Raw genomic sequence first — 20,446 nt, forward strand, 5'->3', positions numbered from 1 at the left:
TTTATAGTTTCCTAGACTCTTAGACAAGATGGATCGCTACAGTGACTGTAGCAATGGAGCCATGTGTGCTTATGATAGGGCAAGTGTCAGAGTGGTTGTTCATAGGGTTGTTATGGTCATAAATGACTGATGGCACATAACAACACGACAGTGTGCTTGAAAAGGTGAAGGGTCAGTGAAAGAGAGAAAGACCGTCAACTCAATGGATTGACACAGTGACTACAGCAATGGTCCTAAGTGTGTCAGAGATGATGAAGATGGCATAGGATAAAACAAAGTTCAGATCTGTGTATTCATAGAGTCACTATGATTCATTCTTGACTTCATGGCATCTAACAAAAACAACAACAAAGGTGATATAAAAATTCTGATTTTTTTCATCCTTCCATAAATATATTGAGTAGATTGTTATAAAACAACCTTCATGTACTCTATCAAAATGACTTGAGGAAATATTTTGCAAATCATTCAGGAAAAAAGGGAGGAGGCAAGTGACCTGGGAGTTCAATGTCAACATCCAGTAACACTCAGTTTCCTGAATTCTAGCCTGGGAGCTGTAAATCATGAGGCCCTTTGTTCTAATGTAATTAGAGTAAATGGATCCTGAAACTTCCATTATATCACCAAAACTGTAGATATAATCAGCAGCTCTTCCTTTCCCAAAATTCTACTACTGGCATTTTTTTTAATGCTAGTTTATTTACAAAATTCAAATACATTGTTTTTGAAACCAATCTTTCCCATTTCTCTCATCTCTCCCCATCAAATCAAATGACCCCATGATTAATTCCCCCACCCCACCCCTCGCATTGTCATCCCTCTCTTACACCCTCTCCCCTCTTGGGTCCTTATACTCATCCTGCAATAATGGTTTTATACAGTATTTATCCTTGTGGAACTGAGTTAGTTAACTCAGTATAATGCTCTCCTGTCCCTCCCAAGTTAGGTAATAATTTATGAATTCATTGCTCCTGCTTGCTGCATGGTACATGTGAATGTACCAGAATTTCACTAGCCATTCAACTGAGGTTGGACATCTGGGCTGTCACTATGTTCCTGTGATGGTGACTAATGCTGCTATGAACATTGGTGTACGAGTCTCCATTTGTGTCTCAGCTCTCATTTTCTCGGGGTATATTCCAAGCAGTGGTATACCTGGGTCATATTTTTTAACCTCACATTTGCTGATAACACAAGCATAGGCCCCCTGTAAGCAAAGTAAGCAGAGGTTTACTAGTGTCTACTCGCTAATCTGTGGTGAACAGTGTCACTTGGGGTTCCCAAAGAGTAAGCACAGATGTGTGTGTGTGTGTTTACTAATCTATAGTGAACAATTTTGCATCAAGGGAACATGTGTAGTTGCTCACTGCGTATTGTTAAGTGCAGGTAGGCAGCCTGAGCCTATTTTGCTTGATGGGTTCTCTGTCCTGATCAGAGGTTGTAAATTTGGAAAGAAGCTCTGATTCTGTTGGGACTGTGGATTGGGAGACAGGGAGATACCAGCAAGACCTCGAAGCAGTATGTTGGATGTGGTGAAAAATTGTGAAGTTGTTTGCTACGGATTAATGATTAAGCACAAATAAGCTTGTGCTTACCTTGCTTATTACATAATCCTACCCTGGGTTGACATAACTGTTGGCATAGTTCATCTTTCTCGTACGCAGGGTGTGCACCTGTTGTTAAGCTGCCTAAAACAGTTCCGGTCCTTTGGTATTGAGCCATTTTGCTAAGACAGTTATAAATATTACAAGGCAGGAGAGGTTGTATTACAGGATAATACCACATAATTTTCCTGATAAATTCATTTCCTGTTTATTCTCTCCAGTCTGCATTTAAAAAAAAATCAGCCCATATTATAAAGATGATTGCAAAAGAGGGTAGTTTGTACTGGTCAAAATGTCATCACTCGGTTAAACTGATCCAGGGTAGGAAGGCGGGGTAATTCTGAGTCAGAAGCAACTCGAGGGCAATGGATTCAGGTTTTTTGTTTTTGTCTGAGGGAAAAGATAGAGTCAGAGTATCATTAAAGACAACATTAAAGGTTAAAATACACTCCCCTTCATGTGGCATCAAGGAACCTTGGTGGCAGCATTGTTAAAGCACTTACTTTAAGGACTGCTAACAGAGATGTTGGCAGTTCAAATCCACCAGCTGCCATACAGGAGGAAACATGAGGCTGTCTGCTTTTGTAACGATCACAGCGTTGGAAACCTGTGACGCGGTGCCCCTCTGTCCTTTAGGGTCTTAGCATTGAAATTGATTTGACGGCGATAAGCTTTTGTTATTGTTCACGTGTCACCACTGCTAGCGTCCAGCCGGCTGCAACAGGGACGTGCATCCTGTGATTATGAAAGAGAATAACGTATGAAAGGACTTCTGGACGCTGTGCACTTGCCTGAGCACCACAGATTTATTTAGAAGCACGTGGCTTCCCCTTTCACCTTCATTTCTGTTTCCTTTGGCCTCCTGTGGGCTGCTCACCTCTCTCTAATGCCTGAATCCAAAGGTGCAACCTATCATTCATTTTACACACAAATTCTTACACCTTTATCATTACGAACAATTACAGCGTTTGTGAAGGGATCACTTCTCAATTGGCAGCTAAGTTCTTAAATCTATATAGCTCCATCATCAAGAAAGATGCAGTATCTCCTAACAAGAAAAACAAATATTTGATCAAAGATATTTTCTTTTTTTATTAGTACTATTAAGTTTTATTAATTTTAATGGACATTTACAGAGATTTGGGGTTTTCATTCATTCATTGTTGCACTATTTTCTCTACCCTCCTCCCCAGTTTGTTCTTCTTTCCCCCCCTTGAAAGTCTGTTTTAATTGTCCAATTGCCACAGTGCTTGTCAAAGCCAGCTCTGATTATTCTCCTTTGTCAGTGTGTCCCTTGCCATTCTCTATCACTCCTCCGTGAGAGAGACTTCACCCTCATTCATAAGGAAAAGGGGATGGCATATTCTCTTAGCTACTTCCTGCTGAAAAGGGACGCTGTGGGTTTCAGGGTGAATGTCTTCTCTCACTACTCTAAAGGGCCCCTTTGGCAATAGGAAACACATAGACTATTATGAAGATTGATTTTGGAATTTAGATGCACTGTTATCAATTGTGCTTAGCCGTACATGTTCATATCCTTGAAGATGTATCATGGAAGTGTTGAAGCCTAGAAGACACAAATTTAACTAACAAGTTAAAAGTACATGAGTCAAAAATTAAAAAGCAATAATAGTCCAAATAGAGGCTCTAATAGTGGCACAAATCAAGTTACAGATGGAAGGTAGTACTTATAATAAAAGGCCTATTGACTAGCACTTTGTCTATTATAGTATAAAGGTTAGGAATCACAAGATGTAGGGGCTCAGCTATGTCATTTATGGTTCTTAAGTCCTGGAGCAAATTCCATCTACCACTGGGTTGTTTTACAACTCGGAAGTCTGCATGCAAGGCAGAGGTGAAGTAAGGAACTGCTTATGAGGTTTTCCGTCAATTCCAACAACTGAGACTTTGTCTGACATACTTTGGACATGTTGCAAGGAGGGACCAGTCCTTGGAGATGGACATTATGCTTGGAAGGATTGAGGCATGGAGAAAGAGAGGGAGACCATTGATGAGATGGATTGATTCAGTCACTGGAGTGATGGGGGTAGGTGTGTCAGAGACAGTAAAGTTGGCACAGGATAGAGCAGGTTTCAGGGCTGTTGTACATAAGGTCGCTATGAATCACAAGCAATTTAATGGCACGTAACAACAATAACTTCAGATTCATAGGAAATAATTAAAAATAGCATGTCTGGAATTAGGTGCACCCCAGTTCTTTAACATACTTGCCTTTTTGCTCTTTGAAGAGGTCCTTGAAAGCAGATTTTCTCAGCATAACACAAGTTTTGATTTCTTGACTGCTGTCACCATGAGCACTGATTTGTCTAAGCAAACTTAAGTAACTGACAACTTCAGTTTCTTCTCCATCTATCATGACATTGTCTATTGATCTAGTATAGATGGTGTTTATGTTTTCTTGATGTTGAGATGTAATCTACATTAAAGGCTGTAGCCTCTGGTCTTCTTCATTCTTCTTCAATCTGCTTACCTCCTATTGCTGTTGATTCTTCCTCCAATCCTGATGCCACATTTTTCTTCATATTGCCTAGCCTCTCCAATTATTTGCTCAGTTTAAAGATTGCATAGGTGTGGAGCAAAGTTATAACCCTGATACACACCTTTTCTGATTTTAAACCATGAACTGTTCCCTTGTTCTGTTCAGATAGCTGCTTCTTGGTCTATATATAGATATCACATGAGTACAGTGAATATATACACCAACTGCTGAAAGCAAAGATGATGAAATAGAGGATTTCTACAAACTTTGAAGCCTTCATTTGATAAAATAGGCCATCAAGTGACATTTGTAATGGTGACTAGAATGCAAAAGTTAGAAGCAAAGAAGGACTGGTAGTTGGAAAATATGTTTTCAGTGACAAAAATGAGGCTGGAGATCTCATGATAGAATTTTGTACAAACAATTATTTATTAACTGCAGGTTCTTGTTTGAACATGGCCTTAGTCTGATGAACTAAAGTAATCAGCATGACTCTGTCTGTGGGATAAGATAGTGGAGAGACTCATTATCAATAATTAAAACAAGCACAAGAGCTGTGGAACAGGTGTATGGTGCCTCCTTAAAAAACAGAACATAAGGGGAACTCTGGTGGCCTAGTGGCAAGAAGCTGTACTGCAATCCCAGAGGCGCACAGTTCGAATCCACCAGATGCTCTGCCGGGGAAGGAGGGAAAATCTCCCCCTGTACCAGTCAGATCTGATTTGATGGTACATGCACAAACGCAAATAATAAAATAAAAAAAAAAACCAAAACAAAACCCAGAACATAGAAATACCATCTGATCCAGAAATTCCACTGCTAGGTGTGCATCTACAAGAAGTGAGAGAGAGCACAGAAATAAGCATATGCGCTCTCATATCCACTGCAGCATTCTTCACAATAGCTAAGTATTGGAAATAATCTAAGTGCTCATTGATGGTTGAATGGATAAATAAGCCGTGGTATATACACACAAAGGAAAACTACACATCATTAAAGAACCAGGGTGATTCTGGCGTCTATTTTGTAATGTATATCAATCTGGCTGACATCATTCTGAGTGAAAAGAGACAATCACAAAAGAACAAATATGTCATCACTGCACTTCCATGAAAAGTTTATGTACAGATAAAAACATCAGTTGATGATTACCAGAGATGGGAGGACTGGGAGTAAAAAAAAAAAAAATCACTGACTAATAAGAGAGACATTGAATTTGGTGAGGGGAAAGGCAATATGCAAGAATAGGGTGATAAGCATAATAATAAAGAAAAGAGAAGGGAGCTGGGGAGAAGTGCATTAGAGTTACAGACGACAGAAATAACAGTAGACATCCCTCCACTAGTTGGTAGAAGAGCAGACAAACAGGCAAGATCAACAAGTGCGTGTAGGTGAATGCTACTTCACCCATGACTATATAAATTTGGCAGACAAAATTCCTATTCTCTATCTGTATGCGCTGTAGGATATCCATGTCTATTGCAGAGCAAACAGGGGACAGAACTATAGAAACTTTTATTTTTTTATTAATTTTAATGAAAGTTTAAGAGACTTAGGGTTTCCAGTCATTAATTGTTACACTTTTCTCCCTGCCCATCCCACTCCCCCCTAATTCACTCATTCTGGACTCCTGTCATTCTCTCTCTCTTTTTTCCATGCAGTATACATCATTCCTCCCCTCCTTCTCTGCCTTCCCTCAACCCTATGTCATTCTCATTTTACAACGGTGGCCCTATGCAATATTTGTCCTTTTGTGGCTGAAATATTTCACTCAGCATAATGTCCTCCAGGGTCACCCATTTTGAATAATATTGCATGAGTTCCTTATTTTTCAATGCTGCATAGTATTTCATGGTGTGACTATACCACAGCTTCTCTATCCATTCATTTGTTGATGGGCACTTGGGTTGTTTCCAGCTCTTTGCTATTGTGAACAAAGCTGCAATAAACATGGGTGTCCATGTATCTGCTTGGCTGGTAGTTATGGTTTCTTTAGGGTAAATAGAATTATGAAAACTCCTTAGTGATAATAAAACCCCTTCATAGAATGAATTCCTGAGTTTGGGAGCTTGGATCACAAACATGAGGTCTATCAACAACAAGTGGCCTGAGTCTTTGAGTAGTGGCTGGGGTCTTAAAAGTTTGTAAGTGGCCATCTAATGTGCTCACCATCTGCAACAAAGAATAAGGAAGGACATGACATGTAAGACCATTAGGCTGACAGGCTAACGGCCCACATGAATCTGTGTCCATGGCCTTGAGACCAGAAGATCTTGTTAGTACCTTGATGCCCATTGCTGACCATTCTGATAGGGGTTACAATAGAAGGCCCCTGTGAGAGTGGGGCAAAAATGTGGAACAAAATTTAAAAAATGATAAAAAAAGACCTGATAGAGACTGCTGGACCCACTAAGGCTGTGGCCCCAAGTCGACTTGGTGACTCAGCTTTCAGTCAAACAATAGACAGGTCTATCAGGTGAGCAGTAAGAGCAGAGAGGAACCCTTCGGACAGTCAACTGTACACCATCAAAAGGACAGCATTTCCCCCAGGGACAAGGATCAGAAGCATGGAAAGATAGGCGAGAAGGACAAACGGACATGGGAGGGTGTTAGAAGAGTGTTGGTAAATCGTGAGTTTGTAAAATGTCATGAAACAAAACAGCCTTGAATTGATGCATGAAAAGTCAATGTGCTTTGTAAGCTTTCACTCAAATCATGATAAAAAGGTTTGGGTTTTTGTTTGTTTGTTTTTTAATAGGTAATGCTGCTATAAAGGCTATGCATACTCAGTTAAGATGATAGACACTGCTATTAATGCATATTTTCTGCTCGAGTTGAACTACCTCTGTGTAGTGGTATTCCTCTAGGACCTCCCTATTTAAATGGCCTAAAAGTTTCTTCTTTCTGTTATTGTGAGAAAACTTCTGTTCACCTTCAGCTTCTCTCATATGGGACTGTCCTGTCATTGTTAGCCCTTCAGAGAATCTGTCTTTCATGTTTAGAGAAAAATGTAAAAATGACCTATTCGAATGGCCTTTAATTTGCATGAATCATGCCCTTCAAGGAGAATGAAGTACTTTTTCCTCCTGACTGTTTGTACTTTCTTTCTTGTCTTAGATGGAGGAATCAACGAGCGCACACTTTGGCAGCCACGGCAGAAGGGCCTTACTTTACCGGCCACCATCCTACAGCAAAACAGAGCTCCGAGTTCTCCATCACATACTCACCCAACATCGCTATACTGTTGTGATTATTGAAGGGAAGCTTGGTGCTGGTCTTGGACTGGGGCTGCTTGAACAAGGTTGGTCTTACAAATAATTATGGCTGCCACTTGATGCATAATGTTTAAAAAAATGTCTAGAATATGCTACTGTCTTCCTCTAAAGAAGTTCACAAAAGCATATTATTACCAGTGTGCATTTTCTTGCTTTCTAGAAAACTCAGTTCTTTTTCCCCCTTCCTTTTATTCTCCCCCCCTTTAGCTGTGGATCTTTATTTCTAAAATTATTTTGTTTATATTTTGTGGCATTTTTGAGCTGCCTAGCTCATGTTTAAATGCTACATAAAGAATGTTTATGTTTATGAGCCTCAATACATGTTCCACCCAGCACCAAACTGCTCCATATTTTAAGAAAATTGGCACTTCATCTGACTGCTAGTAGAATGTGCTGGAAATTGTTTTGAGAAGCCAGCTTAAATGTGATTCACAGATTGGCTGTAAATGTGAAAAGGGTATAGACATTTTTCACTGACTCCATTGCTAGGCAAGTCCTTTTATTTCTCTCAGTAGAAGAGAAAACAAGATAGAATATTTTAAACAGTATGCTGGAAGGTTGAGGAAATAGGAAAAAAAAATCAAGATACAGTCAGGATTTGATAAGATGTAATAAATGGCATTGGGCAATTATAATTAATGTTCTAAAAATGTGTATGAATGATTAAATGAAAACCGATAATAAAGGGCAGTAACAATAACATAACATTTCTTGAGCAAACACCATAGGATACCAGATACCATACTTTGATTTATATTTATGATCCCATTTAAACTGCCCTGCATCCCCTAAGTGCCCTAGAACTGCCAGTTGCTGTTGAGCCAACTCTAATTCGTAACAACTGTGTGCAAAGCAAAGTGTGTTTTCTAGACATGATGGAATTTTCCTAATGAGATCACCAGGACTTTCTTCTGCAGAACCTCTGGGTGAACTTTAACGTCCAGCTGAGCACTTAATCACTTGCACCATAGGACTTGCAAAGGAATCCACTGTGCAAGGACATTTTTTTTAAAGTTAGATATTTAGTGTCTATCTCTTTAATAACTAGAGAAAACTGGAAATTGGACTTGACACTGGATTTCTCTTCATTTGAGTTAAAGTCATATTCTACTCCCCATAGACCTCTGCTTGGTGCTGTTACTGACTTTCTGTTGGGACAACATGATATCTCTATTCATTTCAGTGGAAATTCAGTGTCAAGTCCAATTTTGGATTTTCTGTCATTGCATAACAGACAGAATCTATCTCCTTTTCTTACTTGGTGTTCTCACATCAGTGTTATAAGCAAAAAGAGGATTACTTTGAAGCTTTTAGTTAACAAAGAGGTGCAAAGGGAGCCCAAAGGCAATGGATTCTGGCAGGCCACGAGCCCCTGGAGGCAGGTAGTGGGGAAATAAGGGGTAAGAGGTGGTGTTACCAGCATCTGTTAGCACAGAAGCTGAGCTTGCTGCCGTTTCCATATTACCACAGCTTTGGAAGCATCCACTTCCTGACTTTTTAGTATTCCTTTACCCTGTATAATAAGATATTATTCCTGGATGTGTCTCAAGAAAGGATAGCAATTTCACGAGTTTGGAAAATCGATTTTTGGTTTTTCATTTCATTTTGTAGTTTCTACTGTGTGAGAATAATGTACATCCAATGCCCAGTGCGAATTAAGTTCTCTCACTGTAATTTAACCTTTTCTTGATCGTTTAATAAATAGAAGAAAACATTTTACAATCGCAACTTATTTTTCTCCTGGCCACAAATTTCATCTTGGAGTGTTTAGCACAATTAATATGTGCTGGGGCTCTGTTTCTTATAGGATTCATTTTGTTTTAGTTTCACATATTGACCTAATAGGTTCTTTGTTTGTTTTATCCTGATTAGACAGGAGGGAGTTGCATTGTCACATTCACATTTAATATGCCCAAGTTCAATAGCTTGATGGAAGTGGAAACAATTTGGAATGATCTAGAGACTTTACCTCCCTATCTTCACTTTACGGCTGCCCTCTCTTTTGTTTGTAGAATTGAAGTTTGAAAACATCACATGAAAAACACAACTGCTGATCTCACAAATGTTAATAAGTATCTTGGTGTGGCTGTGACACATTTATAAACTATATTGGTCAGAGGAGAAGAAATCGAAATTGTGTCTTCCCTGTGTTACCTGCCTATTTTACCTGCTTTGCTCTTAGCTCTTGATGTGACCCCAATAATGTCAACTGACCTCCCCTTGTGCTCTCATTTGAGGTACAGGCTGCCTCTTTCTAGTCTAGTATCACTTTTTATAAAACTTTGAGGCCAGAAAAGGAACTAAGAAAGAGAGGGAGACAGAGGAGAGAGAGAGAAATGTTTATTGGCCAAGATACAAAACTCCATTATTAATTAAATTCATATTTGTAGAGTAACCTTGCTATTATGATGTGTGTTTAAAATAGTGGGTTTTTTTCCAGACTGACTATTTTCTCTGTTTTCATAAGATACAGCAATGAACTTTCTATTTTATTTCATTTCCCTGTTGTTTAGTAAAATTTGTAGAATGGAAAAGTAGCCAATCTTGAGTTATAACAGAGAATATGAGAATTAAGCTTTTTTTCCTAGTTAATTCCATTCCCATGCCATGACATCCAATAGTTACTTCCAAGAAAAGATTAGAAGACTAGGGACAACATTGTGTTGTTGTTGTTGTTAAGTGCTGTTGAGTTGTAGGTAATTCATAGCGAACCTAAGAACAAAAATCCTCGACACTTGCATGTGTGACTTTTATCCATTCTCCAGGTTCATAGGGTTTCCTGAGGCAAGCTATTTATGGAAGTGGATGCCACTCCTGCTTCCAAGCTTGTTTCAACCAGGGAGTGCCACCCAACACTGTCCACCATGTAACCATTATCACATTTGACACATCAGTGTCACAGTGTTCAGCTTCACAGCAACCACAAGTTACCTCAGTACAGCAAGTGGACACACCAGGTCTATACGACCTAGAAGTCTGTTCTAGGGACAATCTTAAGTAAGTTAAATTCTAGGGAATTTAACAGTTCTGTGTCTGTTAAATGATGGTAGTACTTACTGTTTACTTTGCAGTAGTTTGTCATGAGGATTCACTCTCATTGTCCACTCATCCAACGGCTAGGAGTGGACAGCAAAGCTCAGTCCTTATTTGCTCTCATTCAACAGTTGGAGAATGGGTACAGAATTATCGGTGATTAACACAAGCCCACGCAGCTCCGATGTGCAGCACCACATGGGAAGCACTGTCCTGAGGGGTATGTGATTAGTTTAAAGAGCAGCAGTCTTCAGAATTAATTTTGGGAATAACAAGATAAAAAGCCTACTCACTATTTTGTCATTGTGCTACTTAAGACATAATGTCATGGGAGTTTGCATGCATTTCATCTTTAAAGTAAATTTGAGAACAGTAAGAGGACAATTCTCTTTGCAGAATCAGTCCAGCAAAGTTTTGCACAATGCAAAATGCACACTTTTATGGTCTTAGAGTCCCTCTAAGTAGATTCCACCTTTCTGTACATCTGTGTAACATATAATTTTCTAAAGGAAAAGAGATGAATACTATCCACTTACCTGCTTCCCTCTCTATTATCCTGGTTACTATTCAGTGCATCAGTGCTTCCGTACGTGGACTAGGAGAGTGAGCTGAGAAAGATCAAATGTTTTCCTAAAGTATCTAACCAACTTCCCTGCTGTAGTCCAAGAACTATATGATTGAAGAGACTCTGGACTCAAAATAGATATTGCCTTTGTGTCAAACTTACCTATGCATACTTGAAGTACAGTGTGCATTTAGCAATTTTGTTTCATTTCTGCACAGAAGCTGCAATTTAGAATTGTACGTGGTAGAGTCTATGTAAAAACACCCACATGCCAACCTGCTATTTAAGCCTCAGAGTTGGAGTCACACTTTGGTCACCATTATTCTTATTTTTGTGAATTATGGCTTGTGAATGTAATGAGTTGGGTTTTTTTGAGAAAAACAACCAGTGAAAGGTCATATTGCCTTTCTTGTCAAGAGTCAGCCACCTGTGACAAATCAGCCCCACTGTCCCGTTTTATGAAGATTTATCAAAAAACAGCCACACTTATTTTCTCCTGTATTTTCTATGACTGCGAGTGTGCTGCGCTACAGTATTGAAGATGATTGGTTGTGTGAGGCTCTAGTTCTCAAGGCTAGAATACTTTCTATTAGGTCTTTTACAGAAAAGGCTAATTCTTATGCCTAGACTAATCAATCCATTCAACCTATTATTCAGTCGATTAAACTCTAGGACAGAAATAATTTTTATTTTATTTTATACTGATTTATTTACAAAGTTTGACTACATAGTTTTTCCACAAAAGATACTTCCCATTTCCTTCACCCCACCCCACCCCAGTCAAATTGTGCAACCCTATGATTAACTTCGCGCCCCTCCCCCACCTTAGACCCTCATACTCATTCTACAATAATGGTTTTATACCTTATTTGTCCTTATGGGACTGAGTTAGTTCACTCAGCATAATGCTCTCCAGTCCTTCCCAAATTGGGTTATAATTTACAAAATCATTACTCCTTTATACTGCATAGCATTTCATTGTATGACAGTACTGCAATTTCTCAATCCATTTGTAAGTGTTTGGACATCTGGGTCGTTTCCATGTTCTTTCAATGGTGAATAATGCTGCTATGAACATTAGTGTACCAGTCAGAAATGGTTTTAGAACTTATATACAACCTCATTAAAAAAAGATTTGATAGTTTACAATAAAACACATAGTAATAAAATTATTGATCTTAAGTGTTTAATTAGGGTCTGTCTTAATTATGCTGTGCTGGATTAGCAGAAATAGCATAAGCAGGTGCCTTTAACAAACAGAAATGTTATCTCTCATTACTTTTGAAGACAGAAGTTCAAATACAGGGCTTCCACTCCAGGGGAAGGCTACTCTCTGTATGTGTCCTTGTTTAGGAGTTTCTCAGAACAGGAACCTGAGTCCAAAAGATGAACTCCAATCCTGGCTTCTCTTTTCTGGCCATACTAATGCCTCCTCCCTCCTCTTCCTGCTGGTTCTCTGCTTATCTAGTTCTCTTCTTAACCCTTATAAGACAACGAAAGTGATATAGTCCACACCCCAGGCACACTCTTTATGATCAGCACTGTGACCCACTTAAGGATGTTGCATCCCACTCTAATCCCCTAAAACTGAGTGACTGATTAGATCTCATATCATGGAGATGACTACATCCTTACAGATATCTCTCTCATCCTGCTTTGCTGCACATTCTTGTGGTTAGATGATCCTTGTGGCCCATGTACAACAGATTGAAACCCTTCTATGCAAAATCCTGTGCAATCCTTACAATTTCTGCTGTGTTTAAGATGTTTTGGTCACTGTGTCCATCAGCCTTGTTTGGAGGGGTTTTTTCTCCTTCACTTACCTTCCAACTTTTCAAAGTTGATGTACTTTTTCACTTTTCTAAAAACTGACCCTTCCTGATAACATGCCAGAATATTTGTGCCTCTAAGATGCAACTTGGCTGCACTCTTTCCAAGGCCGCCTTAATTTGTTCCTTTAGTAGTCTGTGGCATATTCAAAACTCTTCACCAACATCACAATTCAAAGCCACCAGTTCGTCTGTCTTCCTTACTTATTGTCCAACTCATTACATAAGAAGGAATTGAAAATACCCTGGCTTGAGTCAAGCACACCTTAGTCTTTAAACTGATATGCTTGCCCTTGAACACTTTAGAGAAGTTCTTGGCAGCACATTTTCCCAGTGAAGTATGTTGTTTGTTTTCTTGACTGCTGTTTCCATCTGTGTTGATTGTGGATCTAAGTAAACTCATTAATTTAGAGGTTAGGATCTACAACATATGGGATAATTTTATAATATTGAGAATCAGAAGCTAGCCAATTTGACACATTTTTGGGGGCTTTTTTTTTTTTAGGGCAGCGGCACAATTGAACTCATGACTAGGCCAAAACTGTATAACACTGTGATTTAGGCTTGATTTTAGCTTAGAGTTTTCAAGTGCACAGTGGTGTTGTGCATAATATGTTGCCCGACCAACCAAAAGCTGAGTCATTCAAATCCAATGGATGTTCATAGGGAAAATGATGGGCAGTCTCCTCTTGTAAACATGTGCAGCTTGGAAAGCTGATTGCCATGAGTCAGAATCAACTACACAGCGGAAGATCAGGGAAGCACAGCAAAGAATGAAAGTGTTACACTTAGGAAGAAGGCTGCACAACCATTTCTCCCCTCATCTTCCTCGGGCTTTGTGGGATGTCAAATAACTCTTTTAAAGTAAGTAGAAAGTTGAAACTCTTAAATTAGGTAAGGAGTCAAAGGCCAAAGCAACATTCGTATAGCAAATGAAGGGGCTGTCATAAGCTGGTTTCCACAGTGACCTTTCCATAATAACTAACAGTATGACATTACAGGCTGACACAGTGGAGGCATTTCTGTGAAGGAGTAGTGTTAATACCATGATAAGTAGTTTTTCCTGGTATTTGTATTGATATTAAAGTTGACATATTGTGTTCTGGAGAATAATATTTTAAAGAAACCAGCTTCACAGCTCCCGGCCTCCCCCGGGAACCATATGGCAATTTACTCAAATGTGTTCATGGGAATCACTATAAAAGACAATGTTAATAGACCACAAGATACAGATCACTACTTAATGTAGTGGAAAATAAATTAAAAAGGGGGGAAACCCCTATTTCCTCTTTATAATATAATAGATTTCTGTCTTCCTCTGTTTTTATTAACATTTCCTTGCAATTTTTGAAATGTTCATTGTATCTGTCTGTTGCTTAAATTTTCATGTAATTTTGAAGATTTACTCATAGTGGCTATCGGCCACAGACTCTGAGGTTTATACAGGCAGAGCTCAAATTTGTTTGCACTTCACAGAGACTATTTTGTTTTGTAACACATTGATATGTTATGGTAACCCTGTGTCAAGGAAGTCTGTGGGTGCCTTTCCTCTGCTCCTTGTGCCCCAGCACACACCCATTCTGTGTCTGTACTGCATTTTGGTGATTCTCTCATATTTTAAGCTTTTTCATAATGCTTATTGCCTACGAGTCACTTTGCTGCATGCTTTACCTTATTGCAGTGCCTGGAACTGAACCTGCAATCTTAAGTAGTGCCCATGTGGGAAAGAAAAATCTAATGTAGATTGGTTTTAAACTTTATAATGGTTTTAAATGGTTTTAATGGTTTTTAACTTTAACTATGTATGTTTCAGAGTATTCTCTGGTTTATTTGTGTTGTAAATAAAGGTCTAAGATAGTTGTTGTTATGTACCATCCAATCACTTGCGACTCATAGTGACCCTGTGTACAATAGCTCTAAACCCTGCTCTTTCCTGAGACAACCTTATAGTCTCTAAGGTAGTTGAGATTGTAAAAATTTCTAAGAAAAACATAACATGGTAACTGCTTCACTGGGGGAGAGTGTGGTGTTGTACCATCGAGTCAGAAGTGACACACAGCTGACCCTCTAGCAGGTTTTCAGAGGCACTAAATTGCTTGGGAAGAGATTGCCCATCCTTCTCCCTATGGAGTAGTTGGTGAACTTGAACCAAGTGCCTTTAGAATTGCAGCTCAGCTTCTTGCCACTAGGCCACCACAGGTCCTAGTGGATCATGACAGTGGATCATAGCAATGAAAAAGTATAAACTTCAGACCAGAGGTATCCTGGGTGGGAGTGTCTACATTACCTTCTAATGGTTGCATAATCTTAGGACATTTGATTTCCCTTCCGAGCCTCAGTTTCCTTATCTGTGAGTTGATTGTTTTAAGATTTTTCTGAGAATGGAAAGTAGTCTCCACCTCAGGAATGAGAGCTGGCATTGCTGTCCTTGTCAAGAACTTGCTACGAAAAAGAGCTACCCAAGTTTCTTTTGTTGGGAGCTGAATGAATAGCTCTCACAATCTATGTACTTTGATTTAAAGGTTTTGGGTTTAAAACTCTGCTGACACACATTCTCCTGGATTATCCCATAAGGGGGAAAACTTTATGCTGAAAGAAAATCTTGAAGGTCGGCCGGGTCAGAGACCATGACTTTTCCACTCTTTGTGTAGCATCATGTGACACGAGTGCTGCTATTAGGCACCGTTTAGTCACCTCTAACCCACAGAGACCCTGGGTACAACAGGAAGACACCTGGCAGGGCCTGCACCATATTCACCATTTCTGCTGTGTTTAAGTTCCTGAAGAGCTTGTTGTAGCTCCTTTACACTTTTAGGAGACACAGTCAAGAATCCTAGCATGTAATTTTCATCTCTTTTGTATTCTTTATGTTACACTCTTAGGATCTCTGTTGGCATAGTGTATAATGTTATGGCCTGCTAACCAAAAGGTCACCAGTCACTCCCAGGAAGGAAGATGGGAAGTCTCTTCCCATAAAGATTTACATCTTTGGAAACCTGCTTGAGAGTCACTATGAGTACATATTCAGTCAATAATGGGGAGTTGAGATATATATATATAAGCTCTGGTGGTCTAGTGAGTAAGGAATTGCACTGTCAACCTAAAAGTTCCTGGTTCAAATCCACCAGCTGGTCTTCTTGGGTAATTTACAGTTTATGAAAAACTGCTGGTGGGTCAGTCATTAATTGGCTTTAAATTGACTGCATACAGTCATAGATCCAGGAGATGGTATTCACAATTACCTGCTTTGTGTCAGAGAGCTGGATATTGACTAAAGATGACAGAAGAATGGATATCTTTGAGCTGTGGTGCTGGAGAAGTCTTGACCATACCATGGACCACCAAGAAAACAAACAGGTCTGTCATGGAGTTGGGGAAACCAGGTTTTCCCTTGCAGGCTAGAATTTTGAAGCACTGTCTCACATACTTTGGGCATCTGGCCAGGAGAGACCGATCCTTGGAGAAGGGGACATCATGCTCTGAAGGGTGGAGGTGCAGTGTAGGAGAGGAAGACCCCGAATGAGATGGATTAATACAGGAACCAGGGCAAGGGGAGTAGGTGTATCAGAGTCAGTGAGACAGGCTAAGGGCAGGGCAGTCTTCAGAGCTGTGTACATAGGGTCACATGAGTCACATGGCACATAGCAACAACAATGACATATACACACAGACATATGTGTGATCTCCATATGCATACACACACACACACACACACACACACACACACACACACACTATGCTCTGGTGGCCTAGCGACAAGAAGCTGCTCTGCAATCTTGAAGGCATGAGGTCTGAGTCCAGCAGCTGCTCCATGGGAGAAGGATAGACAATCTCCTCCAGCGTGATTAAATGAAATGCCTCAGAAAATCCATTGGCTATGGGTCAGTTCCGACTCAATGATAAACAGCATTGTTGTGTGCTTTCATGTCAAAATCAACTCATGGCTGACCCTCCAGCCGATTTTCTGAGGCTGTAAATCACAGAGGAAGAGGTTGTCCATCCTCCTATGGAGCAGCTGGTGGATTTGAACTGCCTGCTTTTAGATTGGCAGCATAATTCCTTAGTACTAGGGCTGCAGAGCTCCCATATATGTGTGTGTCCCTACACACACACACACACACACACACACACACACACACACTTCTAAATTTTTTCTTTTTTGTAGCAAATCTTCTTGTTCCTTTTAAGGTTTTACATTATACCTTTAGCCTCTTTAGTTCTTTTCTTAGGATAATGTGAAACATTTGCCTTTACAGTTTTTCAATGCCTTGCTTTGGATAAACATATTTTATGGTCCAGAGTTTTTAGACTGTATACTCCTATAAAGAAAAAGATACAAACACCATCAAATTATTCTTTTATATCATGAACTTAATAAATCATGGTTTCACTTCAGAGAGTGAGAGAGTGACCTAAAAGAGAATGAATGTTTTCCAAAAGTTTTTAACCTACTCCCAGGGCAGAGTCTAAGTAATATGTAGTTCAGAAGACTCTGACTCTAAGTATATTTTATCACTGGATTGGAATTATTTATGTGTTCCTGAGGAGGGCATATTTCTATAGTTGTTGCAGAAACCTCAACTGCAGCAAGAATGAAAAAATAGATAATTCCAACAGAAAATGTCCTAAAGGCCTGGCAGATCACTGGACCAATGTTTTGGCATCCCTACTGTTGCACGGATAATTCTCTGGTGGCCTCACGGGTAAGGAGTTGCACTGCCAATACAAAAGTGGGTGGTTTGAATCCACTCTGAGGAAGCAGGACCAGCAGTCTTCTTCCACACAACTTACTGCTTCTGAAAATCTGCTGGAGTGTCAGCTGTGAAATCTGTACACAGTTGATGGCAAATAATAATTACAACAGCAATTATTTCATGGGTTGCTTCAATACTTGTAATGTTGCTTCAATATTTGTAATAGTTCCAGATGTAGAACAATGACTAAGGATGACAGAAGAAGAACTGATGCCTTGGAATTGTGATGTTGGAGAAGAGGGCTAAATATTCCAGGGACTGCTGAAAAAAACAGGTATGTCTTGGAGAAGGTGCAGCCAGAGTGTTCCTTGGAGGCAAAGCTGATGAAGCTTTGTCCCACATACTTTGGACATGTGACGAGGAGAAGTTTTCCTTGCAGAAGGACATCATGCTTGAAAAGGTGGAGGGAAGGTGAAAGAGAGGATGACCTTCAACCAGGTGGATCGACACAGTGTCTGCTGCAATGGGCTTGAGTGTGTCAGGAAGTGTGGGGATGGCACAGGACGGGACAGGGTTCACATCTATGAGCTGTATTTGACTCAATGGCACCTCCACGGCACCTCCCAATGACCTCTAGACGATGGGAGCTCTGGTCCACAGGGAGTTGTGTTGCTGACTCAAAGGCAGCACCTCCCTGGTGATTGGAATCCATCAGTGACTCCGCGAGAGAAAGTTGGGCAGTCTCTTCATGTGATTCGGTCTCCAGAAATCTGCTGGACAATCAGGAATGAGCCCATTCTGACTCCGTGGGGGTAAGTGAGGTGCAGCCCCCAAATGAAGCCTCTTGTTGTTCAATCAAGTCAGTCATAACAGCTCTAGAGGACATGGTGTCACTGTCCTCCAGGTTCCCCAGGGCGTTGGCTTTCTCAAAGTAGACCACTTCCTCTCTGCCTCTCCACATAATGGACTGCTGACTTGTAACAGCCAATCACTTAGTCACGAGGACTCCTCCTAGTAAGTGTAACAAGGACCAATTTGAGGACAAATCTTTTGTTAATCAGAGATAGCCAGTATTGACACTACGCCTCCACCAGTGGCTGATGAGTCACTTCTGGCTCACTGTGGCCACAAGTGGGTGACTCCAGAGAGTTCCCAAAGACTGTGACTTTTCGCTAGCTAATTGGCAAGCCTTTCTTCTGACTTGTCTAAGGGTGTATTCAAACCACCAGCCTTTTCGTCAAGTGCTTAACTGTTCACACCACTCCGGGTCTCCAGCAATGCACAGCCCACGTCAAAAAGGAGAACACTCTGTTGTAACGGAAGCAAGAAAGACTGTGCTCTACTCCTTTGCGACTGAGTAGCATGACCACCAAGGTCCTTTTCAAGCCTGTGGTTTTTCAATGCTACATAACACTTGTATACCAGAAGAAGATGAAGATGAGAAAAAATAACTCCTACAGTAAACCTGGGACTCTTGTTCTTAGTCTGGTGTTCTGTAGCCATAAATGAGAAGAAAGGGACGTAAGAAAGGAGTGGAGAGAAATTGGGCTGTAGTAGGATGTCAGAGATGTAGTCAGAGCCTTCGCCTAGCAATGCATGTTTATAGCAGATGTTTCTACTGATAATTTAAAGCTTAAGTGCCTAATGAACTTCTCAGTCCCTCTGCCTCCCTCCAGCCCCACACCAGCATCCTGCTGCTTTCCTTAGTTTAATATGCTCTTGGCTGTTTAGCAGGAAGACAAAGACTAAAGGTCACATTTAAAAGGCACAGTGTGGATTTGCTAGTGTGTTTCCCCTAGAACACATCTAACATGTGTTTTTTATTATGCAAGTAATAGTTTTGGGGCAATATCAGAGTACTTTTGTACCTTTAGTTTATCTAGCTGGAAGGAAAAAAATACATTGAATCAAAGAACCTCATAAGATGGTAACATTCTGTTTTATTATATTGTGACACACACAGTAATTGTATGCTCTGGTTTATTGTTATTTTCTTTCATGCTTATAGAATTACTGATATATTTATGACCAAATAGCATTTGTTTTGTAATTGGTACACTAGGATTCAAGACGTGTTTATTTAACCTCAGCTCAGTGAAGTTGTTTATGCTGTAAGACCTTGAGTTCAATTTACTTCTGTTTCTGCAGAAACTTTCTTATTTATAAAAGTTGAGCGTTGAGTGACCTCTTGATTCTGATGTTTCCTTCACCCTCCTGTGGGGCAATAAGAACAAAAAGCTAGTGTCTCCTTTACACTCCGAAGAAATTAAACTGCTTCCTTAAGTGGGTTTGTTTGTACAAATGAATATGGCAACCAGATGTTTACTGAAATCCCTTGCATTTCTGCTTCAAGTTTAGCTTCTTTCTAATTGGTTGATCTTTGTAAAAAAGTTTCATGGAAACCAGATTGGGTTTGAATTCTCCAAAGCTGGGAAATGTTTAAGAGAGCTTTGAAGATAGTTCCTTTAAACTCTTTCCTTAAATATACTGTTGGCTTCTTTGATTTTTATTTAAACAATGACATAGTATTAACATTTTATTAATGTACTCCTTGCCATTGGACATTTGATATTTTTTATTAATTTTAATGAAAATTTAGAAAGACTTTCTATTTTCATTCATTCATTTTTGCACTTTTCTGCCTGCCCACCCCTCCTCCCCACCCACTACACTCTTCTCTTTGAAAAGTAAAAGAAAAGTTCCCCCATTGTTTTACAATCCCTCCCCCCAGGTCCACTCCACTATACAGCCTTCTTCATTCTGGACTCCTGTCATGACAATAATAACTAATCACATATCCCTTTTAAACCGTTTTCTCCCTCGTCTGTTTCAATGCAGTGTACATTATTTATTCCATCCTTCTCAGTCTCCCCTCAACCCTGATGTCAGTCCTGTTCTACAACAGTGACACCATGCAGTATTTGTCCTTTTGTGACTGAGATATTT

The 20,446-nt window shown here is 39.9% G+C and overlaps 1 protein-coding gene across 1 annotated transcript in view; it reads left to right on the plus strand.

Moving 5' to 3' along the window:
* The window catches only part of CPED1 (cadherin-like and PC-esterase domain containing 1), a 354,996-nt gene that overhangs the window by 35,506 nt on the left and 299,044 nt on the right, over window positions 1-20,446 (plus strand). The window contains exon 2 of the mRNA XM_006882700.1: window positions 7,222-7,405. Within this exon, the coding sequence (XP_006882762.1) occupies window positions 7,222-7,405 (184 nt within the window). The remainder of the gene's footprint in view (window positions 1-7,221; window positions 7,406-20,446) is intronic.

Source organism: Elephantulus edwardii, unplaced genomic scaffold (assembly GCF_000299155.1).
Source record: "Elephantulus edwardii isolate Elephantulus edwardi_28Jun2011 unplaced genomic scaffold, EleEdw1.0 scaffold00022, whole genome shotgun sequence".
In the NCBI taxonomy this organism is placed as follows: domain Eukaryota; kingdom Metazoa; phylum Chordata; class Mammalia; order Macroscelidea; family Macroscelididae; genus Elephantulus; species Elephantulus edwardii.